Raw genomic sequence first — 18,087 nt, 5'->3', positions numbered from 1 at the left:
AAGCCAGCCTTGCTCGCCACTACTTAGTCGGCGGGGAAAGCTGGGTGAGGCGAGGGGTAATGAGCGGCATCAAACGTCGCAGAGTGAGGCAGAGAAAAAAGGCCAGGCCTGGCTCCTGAGGAGCTTTTTCTTTTTTGCCTTCCTCCTCCTGTAGCACTCGGGAGCGTGATGTCAGCGCCGGCTGCGCTGTTGTAATGGACTTGGTGGGGGTGATGGCGTCATTTTCTGCCCTAGCGTAGCCTACCTGCTCTCGATAGCGAAAGGGGAGACGGGAGCTTTGGCCCGACGCGACCGTGGCTCCCTTGGCCGGGACCGAGTACCGCGGAGCCGGACAGATCAGCCCGGGAAACATGGAGGCTGCGGACGGGGAGCTGCGGGCCGGCTCTCGGGTACCTGTCACTATCGATCATGTTGTTAACGACACGCTGGTGGTGACGCTGACCTACCGAGAGAGGAGCTACACGGGGATATTACTCGATTCCGGCAAAAAGTGAGTACTATGACCGACTTTCTTTTTTAAAATAAAATAGTATTTTTTAATATTTTTATGCCATAGCCGGCTAACGGCTAACGTAGCTCGGTGCTAACTGAAATGCTAACTCGTTAGCTTCGTAGCAGCAAACTGGGCCTTCTGGGATGGGGAGGGGGAGATATGGGTTATTGTAGCTGACAAGGGAGCTAACGGCTAACTTGATGGCTAACCACAAACTAACATGTAACTTTACGGCGTGGCACGTGAAAAACATGCCAGTTTCTCGTCGTGAAAACGTTTTTTTACATTTTATTTATTCATATTATCCGCTTAGGGACCGCAGAGACTAATAACTGGCGTTGTGCAGCATCCACTGTTGTTGAATTCACCAATAGCTTATTGTTAGCCTCATCAAATGCTGAAGAAAACTGAACAAAAAAGCAGGTCTACGAATCAGACGTCGGCGTGTTCGTCTACACGAACGGTTTTATTTATTTTATTTATTTTTAAATGAGCTGTTTTTTTTTTTTTTTGTTTTTTTTTTAAACAATCTTTGGTGTTGGTGTTGATTTGAGATGCAGGCTCTGTTACAGCCACAGACCTGGAGTTCACACAGCAAGCGTGGAAAATTACAAAAAGTTGCCTTTTGATGAATTGACTTTAGCCAGGCTCTGATAACCTGTGGCCCCAGGCTGGTTCTGTTGGCCATCGGAGGCCCCTGTCTGTCACCAATAAGCACAATCCTGCTCAATTATGAGGGGGTGGAAAAAAAAAAAAAAACAATTATCAAGCATAATTTGCCATCACTTATGCCTTTTTATTATTCACTTCCCCCCTCTCTCTGTTTGTCAAAGCTGTCAGCTCTGTGTTGCGCACCTTTTAAACGCCACAGGCTTACTTACACTATTTATAGCCTTCGCCGTATCAAAATCTGACCAGCTTTGGCCCTTCTTTATGCAACAGCTCAAGCTGCTCTGAGAACCACTGAAGCCAAATGAGGGGCAAAGAAGGCCTTGAAATAACCTAAAATAGACCTTTTTCCTCCTTTCAGGCCTTGTCAAACACCAGATTTGACTCCTTCCTTTCAAGCTGAGGGAAAATCATTTCCTCTCATTGTTTCCCCCCCCCTCTGGCTTTTTATAAATATCCCTCTGTGTGTGTTTGTGTGTGCATCAAACTAATCTCCACTATCTAGTTTCACCGAACGCGACACGGTAGTGTCTGCGGCTTTGGGGGGAATCACTGCTTATCGTCGTACTGTGCGTCCTCGCGTCGTGTCTAACAGGCACGGCCTGTTCCCTGAGGTAAGCAGGGAACGTGGGCACCGTTTGTGGACGGTCGCAGCGGAGGCTAATGTTTGGCAGCTCTGGGGTGGGGGGGACACACAGGCACGGGGGAGAAAGGTTTTGAGAGGAAACAAACATCGCCACGGGACTGTAATTCACGGAGCCCTGCCAGCTCCCGTCTCTCCCGGGGTCAGAAATGGGCTCCCCTGGCAGCGCGCTAATTAATAATCTCACCGCCCTGGGTAGACACGGAGGCAGGGGAGGAAACGAGAACTGAAATCTCCTGATTGCATCTGTGAATCCCGAGTGATTCATGGGATTGTTTTTGTTCAGTCAGATGTTGGGAAAAGACGAGGAGGAGGAGGAGGGTGGTGGTGGCCTGGGCATCCTGTAGACTCTTTGTTTGCTGTCTCCTGACTACAGCAGCTCAGCCATGTTGCTTTTTGCCTGCCCGCCACCTCTCAATGACTTCTCCACCGTTCGGCCTTCGTTAGTTGATTGATTCCCCCTCGGATGTGAAGGAAGACGGGGCGAAGTCGTCCGCTGTAGCCCCAGGTATGGGGAGAGATTGCTGCACCCAACCCCCACCCCTGCTCTGTAAGAACTTCCAGAGCGCAGGTGACTGGGACGCTTCTTCAGACGCAGGGAAACACAAGACTTCTCATTTATTTACCCCCCCTCTGGAAATATTTCAACATCTCCACACATGCGTGTTCACACTTAAAGCAGTGTTCCCGCGGATCCTTAAAAAGTCTTAAAAGGCATTGAATTCTGTAACTTAAAACTAAGGCCTTAATTGGCATTAGAATGTCTTAAATCAGTCTTTCTTAGGTCTTAAAATTGTTTACCAGATACCAAAATAGTTTTATTTTAGTAGGGAACAAAACAAAGTTGGAGAATTCAGTTCAGTAGTTATTAAAATATATCTGTAATTTGTCTTTTTTTTAGCTTTCTTCCTATATGAAATGTTTTTCAAAAAAATTTAAACATGTCTACTGGGCCAGAAAGTAATGGTTTATGTTAAAATAAACATTTGGGTGAAGTTGTCGCTACCAGGTTGATCATGAATTTGGTCTTAACTTTTTATTTCAAGTGGCATTAAAACATCTTAAAAAGCCTTGAATTTAACTTGCCTTATGCTGTAGGAACCCTGTAAAGACACCCCTGATGAAAAATGAAATCTTTATATATCTCCAAACCTTTAATCGGTCAGTGTGGATAAACTTGTAGTTTTCCCCTGAGGTGTATATGTGTGTGTGTGAGACATGACTAGGGTCCTTCTTAGCCACGCTTCAAAGTCGAACAAGAAGAGAACGAGCAGTTCCAGCAAGGCAGATGTGAGTTAATCCTCATACGTAAGGAAGTGGTCACCACTGGGACAAACGAGAACAAGATGATCTCGCCGCCACGGACGGCGAGCGGGATGATAGGGGAGGAAAAACAAGATGACTCCGTAGCTCACTGCTGACGGTGGGGGGGTTGTTCCAAAGATTGGCCGTGTTGGTGGTCAGCAACTCTCTCTAGCAGCCATTAGATGATGACTACATGCCAACTGGTTGTTAGGGATCATTGCATAGAAAAAAAAAAACTTAAGCTTTTTCTGTCAGATCAACGCAGATGTGAACTGGGTTCACAGCAGTGCGCTGCGACACGCTTACTCAGGAAGATGAGTAGCTGTAGTCAACAGCCAGTAGGGCTGGACGATAATTCGATAATATATATCGATCGATAGACGTATATAGATGATAGAAATAAAAGGTCAATAAAGAGTTCAATAGAATAACAGTTTTCTTTCCTTTTTAGATGCTAGCCTATCATGTAGGTTAGTTTTAGTCATTAGATCCTCCCAACCAATCACAACACAGACCCATGAACGCTCATTCCCCAAGCTCCGCCCCCTTCAGAGTATCAGAAAGCACATGTTCTTTTAAAAAATGTTAAATACTTGCATTCCAAACAAAGTAAAAAACAAAACAACTGTTTTTTACCTTTTTTTTATGTTGGAATGACCATGATCTGGATGACTGAGAATCTTCACCAGCATAATAAAAACTTGCACTCTTGTAAAAAGTTGGTTGAATAAAAGGTTGAGTTTGAATTCAGTATTTGTGTGTATCTGTATCTAAAAATAGGTCGCTAAGCAACAGCATAAAGTGGCCAGGACTGTACTTATCGATCAATATGACATCTATTTTATCAATATGCTTTTTGCTTTTTTCTTCTTTTTTTTTGCATATATAGTCCAGCCCTATTAGCTACGTTTACATTCACAAAAGTAATTCACAAGTGTGCCTGACGTAAAAGTAATCGGAATGAACGGCTGATCGCAAGCGGGAAAAAGTCATGTAAACACGCCAGTGTTGAATATTGTGATCGGATTAAGATTAACCGGAATGCAATTGTAATCCGAACGAGAGGGGTGGTTTATGCTGGTTCATAATCCGATCAACGTCCATGTAAGCGCTGGTCAGGTTAAAGTTTTTCTGAATGTGGCAAACAGACCCGAGTGCACGTTGGCGAGTGGCGGAAATACGTTGGGAAGCAAAACCGTCGAGGCTCCCGATAAAACCGTTCTGTTCGAAACATTAAAACGGCTCAAAATGTTTAGTTTGTAACGACTAAACCGCAATTAGAAAATAAACTTGTACGCCACTGCTAGTTCAGCAGAGACAGAAGTATTTCTTCTGTGGTTTTTTTTTTTTTTTTTTTTGGGGGAGGAATTTAATCACTGTGGAGAGTGATTCTTTTCTGAATAAAGCCAGATGTGTATATAAACGCACATCATGATTGTATTAATTGATTCTGTGCCCATATAAACGGTACGATTATAATTTTTTTTTTTTTTTTTGTCCAGTTACTTTTTAATCCAATTGCTAAATTTATAGCATGTAAACATGTGATCGCTTGGGTCTCTTTATATGGATATCTTTTCACCAGCTGCTAATCTGCATTGAATTTCACTGAACTGGTTTATAGCTACCGCTCAAGTTGGTAACTAAGTTTGAATCTGTATAATTATGTTGACCTGTTGATGGATTTTTATTTATTAGATCGGTTTGTCTAAAAAATAAGGTGCTATAGATATAAAACAAATTGAATTCAGTTTTGCTTCCATCAGACGAGACTAAATATATTAGATATATCACTATATTTGTATAAAATCTGCTGGCTTTTGTCAGACGTTTTAGCATGACGGTGATGCAAAAATATTTTATTTTTGCATCACCGCAACCGCAAGGATTATTTTCCTCTGGTTGTGCATTTCTAGATAAATAATTTATGTCAGACTCTAAGAACATTTCATCTTTCTTCAGTAAGACTATATATATATATATATATATATATATATATATATATATATATATATATATATATATATATATATATATATATATATATACACACACACACACACAAGGGTAATATGCTTATTGTTAACAAAAGGTTGAGGCAAGGCAAGTTTATTTCTACAGCACTTTTCATTAACAAGAGGATTCATAGTGCTGTACATTAAATCACCAATTACCCATGATGCTTGTTGTGTTGTTTTTAATGCATCTTTAACAATCCTACCTAAATGTGTGGATGTGGATCTTCTCTAAGCCCCAGTGGGTCGAGGCAGATGAGCCTTTACACTGAGCCTGGTTCTGGTTCTGCTGGAGGTTTTTCCTCCCTGTTAAAGGGGAGTTTTCCTCTCCACTGTCGCTTCATGCATGCTCAGTATGAGGGATTGCTGCAAAGCCATCAACAATGCAGACGACTGTCCACTGTGGCTCTACGCTCTTTCAGGAGGAGTGAAGGCTGCTTGGAGAGACTTGATGCAACCTGCTGGGTTTCCTTAGAGAGGAAACTTTCTGACCAACCTGTATGTGATTGAATTTGACTTTGTAAAGATCCTTTAGAAGACATGTGTATCATGAATTGGTGCTATATAAATAAAATTGAATTGATGTTAGACACAAGAGTAACGGTCTGTCCTGTCTTTGTTCTGACTCGTAGGACCGGGCTCTTCTGTCTGCCGGACTTTACGGCCGAACACGAGAACCAGCCCGTCACCAAGCCAGCCTGTGAACTCCCGGAGCTGCTGAACGAGGAGCCCGTGTCCCCCGGCGAGGCCCCACCCAGACCAAAGGATGAAAACTCGCTTCCTGAAAGCGGCGAGCCCGCCGCGCCCCCGCCCTGCCCCGTGCCCACCCCGGTGCCGGCCGGGCAGACTCCGTTTCCTCCTTATTTTGAAGGAGCCCCGTTCCCCCAGCCCCTATGGGTGCGCCACACCTACAGCCAGTGGGTGCCGCAGCCCCCTCCGCGACCAATGAAGCGGAAGAAGAGGCGGTCGCGGGAGCCCGGCCGGATGACCATCAGCACCATCCGCCTGCGGCCGCGGCAGGTGCTGTGCGAGAAGTGCAAGAACACGCTCAACAGCGACGAGGACAGCAAAGACGGCATCGGCAACACTAAGACGTCCAGGAAGGAAAATACGCTGCAGAGCGACGACGACGGGGATTATAAGGACGGCACGGGCAAGCTGTCGAGAAAGGAGGACCTCGTCGCCGCGAAGGACGCCAAAAGACGAGAGAACGGCCCCGGAGTCGACGCCAAGCGCTTCCGGAAGGACAAGAGGGGCGAGGGCGTGGAGAAATGCCCCGCGGGCGACGTCATCCCTCACAGCCCCGTCATCAAGATCTCCTACAGCACGCCGCAGGGCAAGGGGGAGGTCATGAAGATCCCGTCCCGAGTCCACGGCTCGATCAAGCCCTTCTGCCCAAAGCAGCTGGTGCAGAACGGCAAGAGGTCCGCGGACGCCGCCAAGGAGCAGCGGCACATCCTGGACGCCACCCGCTCCGGCCTCACCGTGTCTATTCCAAAACTGAAACTGACCCGGCCCTTCGCCACGGTCAGCCAAGGCTCGTCCTGTCCAAAGATCCGGTTGAGGCCCCCGCAGAGCCAGGGAGAGGAGACCATGATGGAGTACGAGGCGGAGTTGGTGGGCGGCGGCAGGAGGCGGAGCCCCAGGGGGCCCGGATCCTGCCTCCCGCACTCCGAGGACTCGGGCGAGGGGAAGAACTCGCTGGAGCTGTGGTCGGGGAGCTCCGGGGAGGAGGCGGACCGCGGCCACGGCGACCTCACCCTCCTCATCAACTTCCGCAAGCGCAAGGCGGACTCGTCCAGCCTGTCGGTGTGCAGCAGCGACAGCCTGGACGAGTCCAAGTCGTTCAGCTCCGAGGGGACGTCGCCGGAGACGTGCGACCTGGCGCCGGGCGAGGACCTGTCCGTCACCTCGTCGTCCGCCACGCCGCGGGACTGCAAGACGGTGCCGCCGCTCACGGTGCGCCTCCACACGCGCAGCATGACGAAGTGCGTGACGGAGGAGGGCCACGCCGTGGCGGTGGGGGACATCGTGTGGGGGAAGATCCACGGCTTCCCCTGGTGGCCGGCGCGCGTGCTCAGCATCAGCGGCACGCGGAAGCAGGAGTCGGACGGCTGCGAGGCGCAGTGGCCCCAGGCCAAGGTGGCGTGGTTCGGCTCGCCCACCACCTCCCAGCTGTCCGTGGCCAAGCTGTCGCCCTTCAGGGAGCTCTTCAGGTCCCGCTTCAACCGCAAGAAGAAAGGGATGTACCGCAGAGCCATCCTGGAGGCGGCCAAGGCCGTGGGCCACGTGGGGCCGGAGATCACGTCACTGCTTACCCACTGCGACACGTAGGTCAGTCCGCTTAACGTAGAAGGAAATGGGGCTGAACAATTAATCGCATTTTCAATATGATCGCGATTTTAAAAAAAAACGCAATTTCCAAATTGCAGAGTCAGCAATTTTTGGCTATGTAACAATTAGGGAATTAGACACGTCCATTAGGTGTTGGTAAAATTTTTAAAGTGGGTTTGCCTCCACATGGAAGGGAAGACAGTTGAAGCAGTGAGATAATCTAATTTTATTACTTGTTTTAGAGTTTATATAATCATACATAGCATTAAGTACAGGTCAATCAGTTTAATACATAGACTTGTTTGTTGGTTGCACTTTATGTTCAACAAGGATTGATGTCCAAATCAACTAAAAGCTGTTCTCTTGAATAATATTCTGATTAATAGAAACATTAAAAGTTTTTGTTTTAAATAGTCTTTGTTTACAAACATCTTTATTTAGAGGCCATTTTTGTTGCTTGTGGTTAATGCAGAGAAAAGTCAAAATTGCAATTTTGGTTGAAATATTTCGTAGGCAGAACGCAATCATTTCTGCTCCGAGTTTAGATGCTGTGGGTGTTTTAGCAACTAATCTGCACAGCGAGGAAACAAAATGATTTGTTGTTTGTATATATTTTAAAAAGACATGATAAATTAAACTGGGAAAAAAAATCGCATTAAATCACAATATTAAGAAAAAAAGATTAGATTAGATTATTTTCCAAAATCGTTCAGCCCTAGAAGAAAAGTCTGAGGTGCTTAACGGCCGGGCGATATGTCGATTTTTAAAAATATCAAGTTGTTGTTTTTTTTGAAGAGATATTGTCTAAATCGAGATGGTCTGTTGCATTATAATTATACTTTTGTTTTCTCATTCATCTACGGCTGTTTGTTTAAAAAATGTGCCTGTGGGACATTTGGCATAAAGCTTTGACTCAGAGATAAGAAAAAATCGTATCTCGATAAATATCGTATCGCACTGCAAAACCAGAACTAAAAATAAGTAACATTTTCTTGAAATTAGTGTATTTGTACTTTATTTGAGCAGGTAAATAAGATTATCTGCCAATGGAATAAGTATTTTAACCCCTAAAATAAGATAATTAGATATATTGGACTTGAAATAAGATAATAGAGATGTGTTATTCCTATATTTCGTGCAAAAATCTTATTCCATTGGCAGATCATTTTATTTACCTACTCAAATCAAGGATAAATACCCTAATTTCAAGAAAATCTTACTTACTTTTAGTCCCCTTTTTGCAGTGTAGTCATTGCTGGGCACTGCCAGTCAGCTAGCATTTATTCAGAAGCTAAAATCAGCTTTTATACTCCCAGCGTCACTATAGGAGGGTTTAGAACGACAAAAGGTTCAATATTCAGACAGAATACTATATTTTCTGGGTGCTTATTCTAAATGTCGGCATTTTAATTTTGATGCAGAGGTAAGCAAACTTGTTTTGAGTCATGTTTTCATGATTGTAGTGAGTAACTTTTTATATTTATGCAGTGTTAGGAATCATTGTTGCGTTTGCAGTTTTTTTCTTTTTAATAAAATTAAAATAATTGCCGCTGTGATAAATTATTGGAAGTTAATGTACCATACGGTGAGAGTCTCGTACTAATCCATGCAGAGTTTTAAACATTTGAGGGATCTGGTTGTTACCTGGATGGATATTTTTTATTTATTTTTTTTATATCTAACAATATTTAGTCTTCACAAACAGCCTGAGTCTGAACAATTCCTTATTACTTAATGAACAAAGATCACATCAGTGTAAAACTCTGTAAAATGAGTTGGGTACATCCAAAAAAGTGATGATGATCAAGAAGGTATGCAAAGCTAGTGATGCAGCAGATTATTATTATTATTATTATTATTAAAGCTTTCTTAATACAGGGAGTCTCATTGAGACAGGCGTTTTTTACAAAGTCATTCAGAACAGTACAAAGCTTACTAAAATACAACAGCACAGCGTTTCAATTGCAAAATAATTAGCGAAAATAACAAAACTTAAGAGCAAGAACTTTTTGACACTTGAGCAAGATTTTAATTCTTTTTAAACGAGCAATAAAAATCACCCAAAGAAAGTTGATCTGGGCGTTTCAGCTCCCGTTGAAGGTGACTGCGGGTTAAAGGCTAACTCTGGGCGGACCGAGGGAACAAAGAGGGGGGGGGGGGGTTACTTCCTGATATCACAGACTGTAAATGGCAACAAACACAGAGGCAATAAACCAAGGGATGGATTGAGAGATAAAAATGTGCCAATGAAAACGGCACAGAGACGGCAATCAGCAGCTAACTAAAGGCTATGAGTCAGAGCCGTCTAATAAATGAAGAGACCTGGCTGAGCAATTCATCAATAAAATGTAACCATGATCCAAAAAAGGCAACAAGACTATATTCATTCGATCCACTCTGACCGGTGATCAGCAAGCCGAAGACCATTTGTTTCATCTTTTCCCGCTCATTAAATAGAAATAGAAAAATGACACGTTTCAGGCTGCAAACACATCAGCAGAGGTTATCTGATGGTTTAGGACAAATCAGATGTTGGGGTCGTATGCTGTGATTTAGAAATGGGAATAATCCTGTACTGCCTTCCTTTCCAGGACTATATTTACAGTCAATGTGTTGCACTTAATCCTACAGGAAGTATTGAGGCCTAAAAAGCCTTGGATTTGATTTTATTGTTTAGGCTGCGTTCACGCTACATGCAAATGCGTCTTTTTCACTGTAGTGTGAACGGTCCAATTCCGATAATTTCTGTGCATAAAAATCGATACAAAGATCAATATCGATGTTTTTAAAAACGATTTAATATACATTTTTCTGGCTTTCAGTATTGATATACCTCCCAACCCTTAGGGGGCGTTATTACAGCGCATCATTACTGTTCACAGCCAGGAAGAGCAAGTGACACCGACTGAACGACCGACAGGATTTTAGAAGCGCCTTAGTCCCTAAAATCAGACGTTTGGGCACTTTTTTTGTTTCTGTGATACGTTAAATGCATTGAACCAAAAGCACTTTATTTTCCTGTTTATATATCTGTGTTCAATGAATGTAACATAAATATAATATTTGGCTGGTTTTGGTGATGGAATGATTTCGAACATTTGAAAGTAATAAATATGGATATTGGAGTCAAATCAAGGTTTTATATATATATATATATATATATATATATATATATATATATATATATATATATATATATATATATATATATATATATATATATATATATATATATATATATATATTAGGGCTGGGCAACGATTAAAATATTTAATCGCGATTAATCGCCCTGATTAATCGCGATTAATCGCATTGTATTTACAAACTCCAAGAATGAATTCAAAAGTAGTGTAAAGAGCACTTTTATTTTAATGTTCTGCTGCCATATGAACAAAAGTGTTGTAACATTTGTAGCACTTATTTTATACTGGATATTTTCAACCCATCTATTGAATTTAGTGAACTAGTTGATCTTTTCTTCATAAGAGAACAGCAAGCACTGCAGCCAAAATATGGCCTTTTTCGACCTGCTGTATATTAGCCAGTCCCTAAGCTTGATGTATCATGAAACTGTTGACCTTTTGGGTTTTGTGTTTTTTATTTTATTATTACAATTAAATAATAATAATAATAATAATAATAATAATAATAATAATAATAATAATAATAATAATAATAATAATAATAATAACAACAATAATGTTATGTTCAGTGTTTTTTCGCTAATCCACCTCTTATATATTTCAATCCTTATGTAATTTTGTCTGTGTTGTGTGCACCTGCCTGTTGCTTTAATCCTATAAATTTCCCCGTCGTGGGATAAAAAAAGGATTAGCTAATGTTATCTTATCTTAAATAACACTTTTTAATATATGTACTGGGTTCTTTCAAGGTCTTAATTACATGTTATGTGTGGGCTCCAGTAACATCCATCCATCCATCCATCCATCCATCCATCCATCCATCCACTGATCTACCTGGATGTTCCCTGGAGGACTGAAACGCCTCAGTCAGAGACGTCTGTGGGTCTGTCGGGGCAATGAGAGAAGTTTCGTCTCCTCTCTCCGTTTCTGGGGCTCGACGTTTTCATGTTTTTTCACGTGCTTAGATAAATTAGTTGTGTTTCCACTGAAATGAACCGGCTTTTTACAAAACATACAGCTTGATTTCATTTACGGTATTAAAATAAAGCCAAACGGTGCTACTTCCCCTTTTCATGTTTTTCCGCTGCTGCGGTCTCTCTCAGCCGTTTCTTTGCTAAGTTTGTGTGAGAGCTGAGCGGGCGGGCCAGGCTGAGCCTGCGTGCTGATTGGCTGGCGCCGCTGAGCCATGTACGAGAGGGGAGGGGGAGCGGGAGAGTGCTGCCGTGAGACAGCGCGCTGCAGTCAGCGCGCCTGCTGACTGACACTGACTGAAAGCATGTGAGCAACATGCGTTAATGCGCGATAAAATAAATATCGCCGTTAATAGTCAAATGAATTAACGCGTTAACTTGCCCAGTCCTTATATATATATATATATATATATATATATATATATATATATATATATATATATATATATATATATATATATATTAGATAGATAGATTAGATAGAATCGAATGGACTCATCCTAGATGATACTCGGCGTTAGTCTGCAGTCTGAACAATCATGTTGCATTTTATCCGTCCTTCACGTCGTTCTCCTTGCTCCAAGAACTCTGATGGCCGTCGCATTTATCAGTTGTTTGAACGGCCACTTCAAAAAAAGATCTGACTTTAGCAAAAAAATCGGAGTTGAGCATCAAGACCTGCAGTGTGAACGTAGCCTAAGTCTACTGGGGGTAACTGTGGATAAAGAAAATTGTGAATAGAAGCTTATTATTATTATTATTATTATTATTATTATTATTACTACTACTACTTTTAATATTACTTTTTTATATGGATGGAGGGGGGAGCCACAAATAAAACGCTGGTCTTAAATCAGGAAGGAGCCATTTCTGTGCGTCTGCTTTTTGCCCATTATGGTCTTTTTAAGCAAAGTAATAAAATTGTAAGCCTTTTTCATTTAAAAAAAACACCGTTACACTTAAAAGAAACTGTATTTGGTGAAGGATAAAGCAGTGAAACACGTCTGCTAACTTTAGCACGGTGTTTCATGATTAGAGCGTCGTAAAGATAAAAAACGCAGACTGCTGCACGGCCACGTTAAACATTTTGTACCTGAATGTCTTGACCACTGTAAAAAAAGAAATGTTGTGATTTTGAGATGGAAAATTAGTCTTAACAACATAAGGAAACTGAAAGTAAGTTAACATTTTCTTGAAATGAGTGTATTTGTCCCTGATTTGAGCATTTGAATTAAGATGATCTGCCAATCTTTACCCCCTAAAATAAGACAATTAGATGTAATACACTTGAAATAAGATGATGGAGTTGAGTTGTACGTCTTACAGTGCTTAGATTATTTAAATCCAACCTCTGGTGTCTAAAAACAAACGGTTAATGAGTAAAATGGTAACAATCTAAAATTCACAAATAGAAATCTGAAAAATGCGTGGTGCATTGGTCCCTTTAGCACCTGGCAGAGCGACCTTTCACACATCTAAAAAAAAAAACAAGATGTTTGTTTTTCCTGCTAATTCTCAGCGCTGTCAGATTGGTGGAAAGCTCCTAGGAAGCTCAGCCTTCAGGTCTGGACTTTGACTAGGCCATTCTAAGGCACGATGCTTTGAGCCAAACCAAGCTGCCATGGTGTGTGCAGGGTGAATGTGCTGCTACAGTGTTAGTAAGATGAATTTTGGTCGCCTCAGATCGAAATTTAAGCTCTTAGCATTGTTGTTTTTTGATACATATATTTTTAAATAACCTAACCTTTAGCCACTAAGGGTCCCTGAGCCTGACCCTTAACCCCAGATCGCTCCCGGGCGGCGCTCAGTAGCAAGAGGATGGGTTATATGCAGAGAACAAATTTCATTGGAAAGTTTGTTGCAATGACAATAAGATGATTATTTATTAACTTTAAACGTCATCTGGACCGTCATCCCTGGCCTCGGGTCTCCATGTTTGTTCTCCAATGTTCTCCAGCAGACCTCAGACCTTCACAGAACAGCTGGATTTATTCTCAGATTAGACCGTGTTGGTGTTTCACATTAAACCCCAGTTTAGATCGCGGCTTGACTGTAACGTGACAAAATGGGAAGAAGTTCAAGGGTATAAAATGTTGCGCGGCGGTCTGCCGTCATATTTTTAACACTGGAGGAGCTCGGAAGTGCGCGTCAGCTGCTTTCCAGCTGCTTCAGACCTTTATGTGGCCGAGTGCGCAGGGAAAAAAAAAAAAAAAAAAGGCTGCTTCCTTTATGATGACTGGAAAAAGCGACTTGGTCTTTATACTCCCTGTGTGTTTTATTCTCACAGCCACCCAGAGCAAAAACGAAAAAAAATGCAGGCCTCTCTCTGGAAATGCGACAGGATTTCACGTTTGAGTGTTTGGGCGAAGACCTGCGCTCCAACGCTGGCGCAGTAGTCGGGTTTCCTCTGTCGCTGCCCCCCCCCACCCCCCTTTAGAAACCAGAGCAAGGCGCTTAGAATAGCCACATGACAAAGTCGTTTTGAGGCATAACTGGAAGCACATGTTTCTGCAGTTCAACCAGGCTGAAACGGCGCCACCTTCGTGAAGCATTGACTCCGCTTTTTGTCCTTTTTTGCAAACAAATCCACCCCCCCCCCTGCACTACTTCTTGATAATTTAAATAATAATTCAATAATAATAATTTAAATAATTAAATAATAATAATTTAAATAATAATTAAATAATAATTTAAAGCGGTTTGGTAGAGATGGTTAAAGAACATCGGCATCGCTGAGACCAAAGAACGCAGCAGGCGGGTCAGACGGCTGCAGCTGATCCAGAACGCTGCTGCCCGCGTCCTCACCAAGACTAAGAAAGTAGAGCACATAACCCCAGTTCTAAAGTCCTTACACTGGCTAACTGTATCTCACAGAATAGACTTTAAAATACTTCTGTTAGTTTATAAATCCCTGAATGGCTTAGCACCTAAATACATCACAGACTTGTTATCAGTGTATCAACCATCCAGACCACTAAGGTCTTCTGGCTCCAGCCTGCTCTGCAGAACCAGAACCAAATATGGAGAAGCAGCATTTAGTTCCTATGCTCCACTTATCTGGAACAAACTTCCAGAAAACTGTAAAAGTGCTGAAAGCCTGAGTTCCTTTAAATCAAGATTAAAAACACATTTGTTTAGGATTGCCTTCGACTGTTCTAGTTAAATAGTCGAATGCAAATTTCTTTTTTTATCCAACTGCCTTTTCCTACTTGCATTTTTTCTGCTTTATTTCCTATATTTTAATCATGTAAAGCACTTTGCATTGTCTGTGTACTGAATTGTGCTATACAAATAAATTTGCCTTGCCTTGCCTAAACACAGGGCAGTCTGAAGAAAACCTTAAAGAAGCTGGAAAAAGGCTTGTAGCTGGGATAGATTCAAATGCATGCCACACTTTTCAGATTTTCATTTGTATTTCTCTCTTTCCTGCTGTGCAGAGGCTGAGGACCAAACAGACGTCTCCGAGGTTTTTTTTCTGGACTCCCAGACTCCGTCGCCACGGCCCAGGAGGGGAGTATGCGCCGCGTCCACGGCTAATATTTATAATTTTTATTTTTTTTTCTTATTGTTTTTCACAAGGCTGGTGGAAGATGGATTATTATTATTGTGGAGACTGGATAAGGGAGCAAAAAAAAAAAAAAAATGAATAAAAAGGCTCAGGCTCTCGTGATCCTCTTTGAACTCCTGAACTTTTTGTTATTTTCTAGGTTAATCATATTTCTATAGAGCCTGATAACAACACTACATGGACCCAAATGTATTTATTCTCCCCAATCGTTTTTTTTTTTTTGTTTTTTTTTTTGGGAAATCCCTCTAGTTTGCTGCTGTCACTGCGAAGGTCCGACCTGTCCAGCCCTCTCTGCCACGTCTGAAAGTCTTACTCTGAAGCCTCTCCGCTTTAGAAAATGTGAACGCTCCATCCGGAGACGACGTACCGAACTCTGTCCGCCTCCAGAGTCACGCCGCGTCTGTTTCTCATTTCATTTCAGACAACTCTACCCCTCCCGATATCCTGAAACGCATTTCTACGTTTAATTATTTAAAGTGACGCATTTTAAGGAGGACAAAAAAAAAGAAAAGAAAAAGAAGCACTTTATCTGTACCTTGGTGGCCTGCTGTTAGCACACTGTCTGAAACACTATTGAGAGCGACAGCCTCGATAGGCAGCAGAGGAGTTCAGAAGTCTTTGTGGTTGACGATTTATGGCCTTGGAGATACAAAACTAGAATCCTTTTTATTTTATTTTAGAGATTATTTTAAAGTTTGATCCATGGGGAAACCAGACAATTTCTTTCTTTTTTTTTAACGCTGTGTTCTTGCATCCTGGTTTCACGACGCGACTAAAACGAATCCTGACATTTCCACTGGAGACTTGGTGAACCCCACCGCCCCCCCTCCTTACCACCATGCGTCATCAGTTAAAGCTTTACGAGTTAAAATAATAAAAAATAATTCCATGCTGTAAGAATACTGTGAATTCAGCTGCTGTTGTCTCATCTTCAGTTGTCTTTTCAAGTTTTTTTCTTTTTCCCCCTCTCTCTTTTTTCCTCATAGAAATCTTCCCACTGCTGCTGCACACGCTCCAGAAATTTGTCCTTTCACCAGAAGGTCTAGGGTAGCATAGGTAAACTTTTCCGCAGCTCAGCTCTCTGCTTTTCCTCTTTTTTTTTTTTTTTTTTTTTTTTTAGAAAGTTCCCACCTGAAGGAAATCAGCTGGTCAGTATTTAAAGGTCAACCGAAGATTGCACAGGCACACTCAGCCAACCAGCTCGGCTCCTTTCTTCCAGCCCAGAACCGGAGAAGCAGGCTCAGATTAGGGGACAGAATAATTATCTGATTTTATCTTATTTTTTTATGAGGAGCTGCTCCCTTCTTCCTGTTTTGATCTTTGTTGTGAAGGCGTCAGCAGCCAGATCGGTGCAAAGGTGCGCGCCTGAGAGGGGAGACTGTCTTCAGGATCTTCCCATGGATGAGACGTGGCAGTCTACCGCTGCCCGCGTCAGTCAATGTTGTTTTTTTTGTTTTGTTTTTTTACATGTACTGTACATAAAATAAAAATATACAAGCAATATTTATGTAGTCGTGTGCAATTCTTGCCTATCAGAAGGGTTTCTGTCATTGAAAACACGCGTTCCTTTTCCTTAAGAGGTTTCTGAACTCAAGTTGAAATATCATCAGGTCTTAGTTTAGTTCTGAAAGAGAAACCGATGTGTTACAATGTTTTACTTTAGATGATTATGGAAAATCTAATCTCAAAATTCAGCTTTATTTTTTTTATTTGAATTTTATTTTAGGAAATCAGAATATTAGCTGAAACCGATGGGTTATGGTCGACACCAGAGGTCTTCAAAGTGCAGCCTGGGGGACCATTTGTGGCCCCTGGACCGATTTTGTCTGGCCTCCCCTGACAGAAATTAAAGAGTGAGGCCCCCAAGCACAGGTGGTTGTGGCAGACACCCCCAACCCCCTAATTAGGGAAAAAAATTTGCCTGACATATTAAAATGTTCCAGGGTAAAATTTTAGGTGCAAAACAGAAAAGTTTTTGCATTCTATTAGATTTTATAGTAGATGGGACTACATCTATCCTGTGACTTTACGCCTATATTGCTGACAATGTCTTTTTCCAGTTCAGGCCGCACAAATTTGCAAACCACACGCCTATTTTTATGAGGCAAATGTGCTGTATGCTTTGGACACATTTACACATCCTTTAGCTATAAAAGATCCGACCAAATTAAGTGTTAAAATGCTGAATGCTTTGAAAATAGTCTATGCTTAGTTTGTGGTTGAGCAGTAAAAAAAAAAAAACTTGTACTTTTGACTTGACATCTTCTGCGGGAGAAAATTTGAACACTACTGGTCTTTATGAATATAGAGGAGTACTAGCAGCTAGCTTGATGGTTGTTCAGTAGACAACCCTCCACCTGGAGGACAAGCCAAGAAAGGTCATCGCTACTCAAGCTGGGTGTTCACATTTGCTCTATCCAAACCTAATTATGGGCATTTTAATGGGAGGAAAAAGTTTGGTTGAAAAAGTTGTTCAAGCAGCTGAAGTCGATGCTTCCAGAGCTGACAATGACTCCAGGGACACGGGCTGCAACTGTCATATTTGGTGTCTATAGCCACTTCTGAACCAAAGAAAACATCTGAAGTATCTTTAACTGTACAAAGGAAAATAAGAACTGGACTGTTGCTCAATAGTCCAAAAGTTCTCTTTTCAGATTGTATTTCATTTTAAAATCAAGATCCCAGAGTTAGGAGATGCGGAAGAAGCACTGAATCTAGGGCGTGGGTTTCACAGGGATTATTTTTAGGTGCCATGTCATCTGCTGCTGTTGGTCTTCTGTGTTTTATCAGGTCTAAAGTCAGAGATGCCAGATATAGCAGGACATTTTGGAGCCCTTCATGCTGCTGAGATGCTGATTTCACTTTCCAGCAGGGCTAGTTGGTACCCGTCCACACTGCCAAAAGCACCAATGCCTACTTTAGTGACCACAGTGTCACGCTGTGGCC

At 42.2% G+C, this 18,087-nt stretch overlaps 1 protein-coding gene across 2 annotated transcripts; it reads left to right on the top strand.

Moving 5' to 3' along the window:
- On the top strand, positions 1 to 16,252 carry pwwp2b (PWWP domain containing 2B). 2 transcript variants are annotated; one of them, XM_021316322.2, is made up of 3 exons: positions 1 to 490; positions 5,758 to 7,455; positions 15,011 to 16,252. In XM_021316322.2, the coding sequence occupies exons 1-3, from the start codon at positions 351 to 353 to the stop codon at positions 15,015 to 15,017; spliced, it is 1,845 nt and encodes a 614-aa protein (XP_021171997.2). In that variant the 5' UTR covers positions 1 to 350; the 3' UTR covers positions 15,018 to 16,252. The 2 variants fall into 2 exon arrangements, with proteins under 2 accessions (XP_021171997.2, XP_012717828.2); XM_012862374.3 differs by having other exon boundaries at positions 5,758 to 7,459.
- The last annotated feature ends 1,835 nt before the right edge of the window (positions 16,253 to 18,087 follow it).

The sequence above is a fragment of the Fundulus heteroclitus genome, chromosome 22 (genome assembly GCF_011125445.2).
Source record: "Fundulus heteroclitus isolate FHET01 chromosome 22, MU-UCD_Fhet_4.1, whole genome shotgun sequence".
NCBI classification, from domain to species: Eukaryota; Metazoa; Chordata; class Actinopteri; order Cyprinodontiformes; family Fundulidae; genus Fundulus; species Fundulus heteroclitus.
The sequence above is the reverse complement of the archived record's forward strand: the minus strand, read 5'-3'. Positions and strand labels throughout refer to the sequence as shown.

Excerpts from the sequence above, each read along its gene's own strand:
- pwwp2b (XM_021316322.2), top strand. The coding sequence starts at position 351 with ATGGAGGCTGCGGACGGGGAGCTGCGGGCCGGCTCTCGGGTACCTGTC. Across the intron at positions 491-5,757 it reads TTACTCGATTCCGGCAAAAA|GACCGGGCTCTTCTGTCTGC; the intron begins GTGAGTACTATG and ends TCTGACTCGTAG.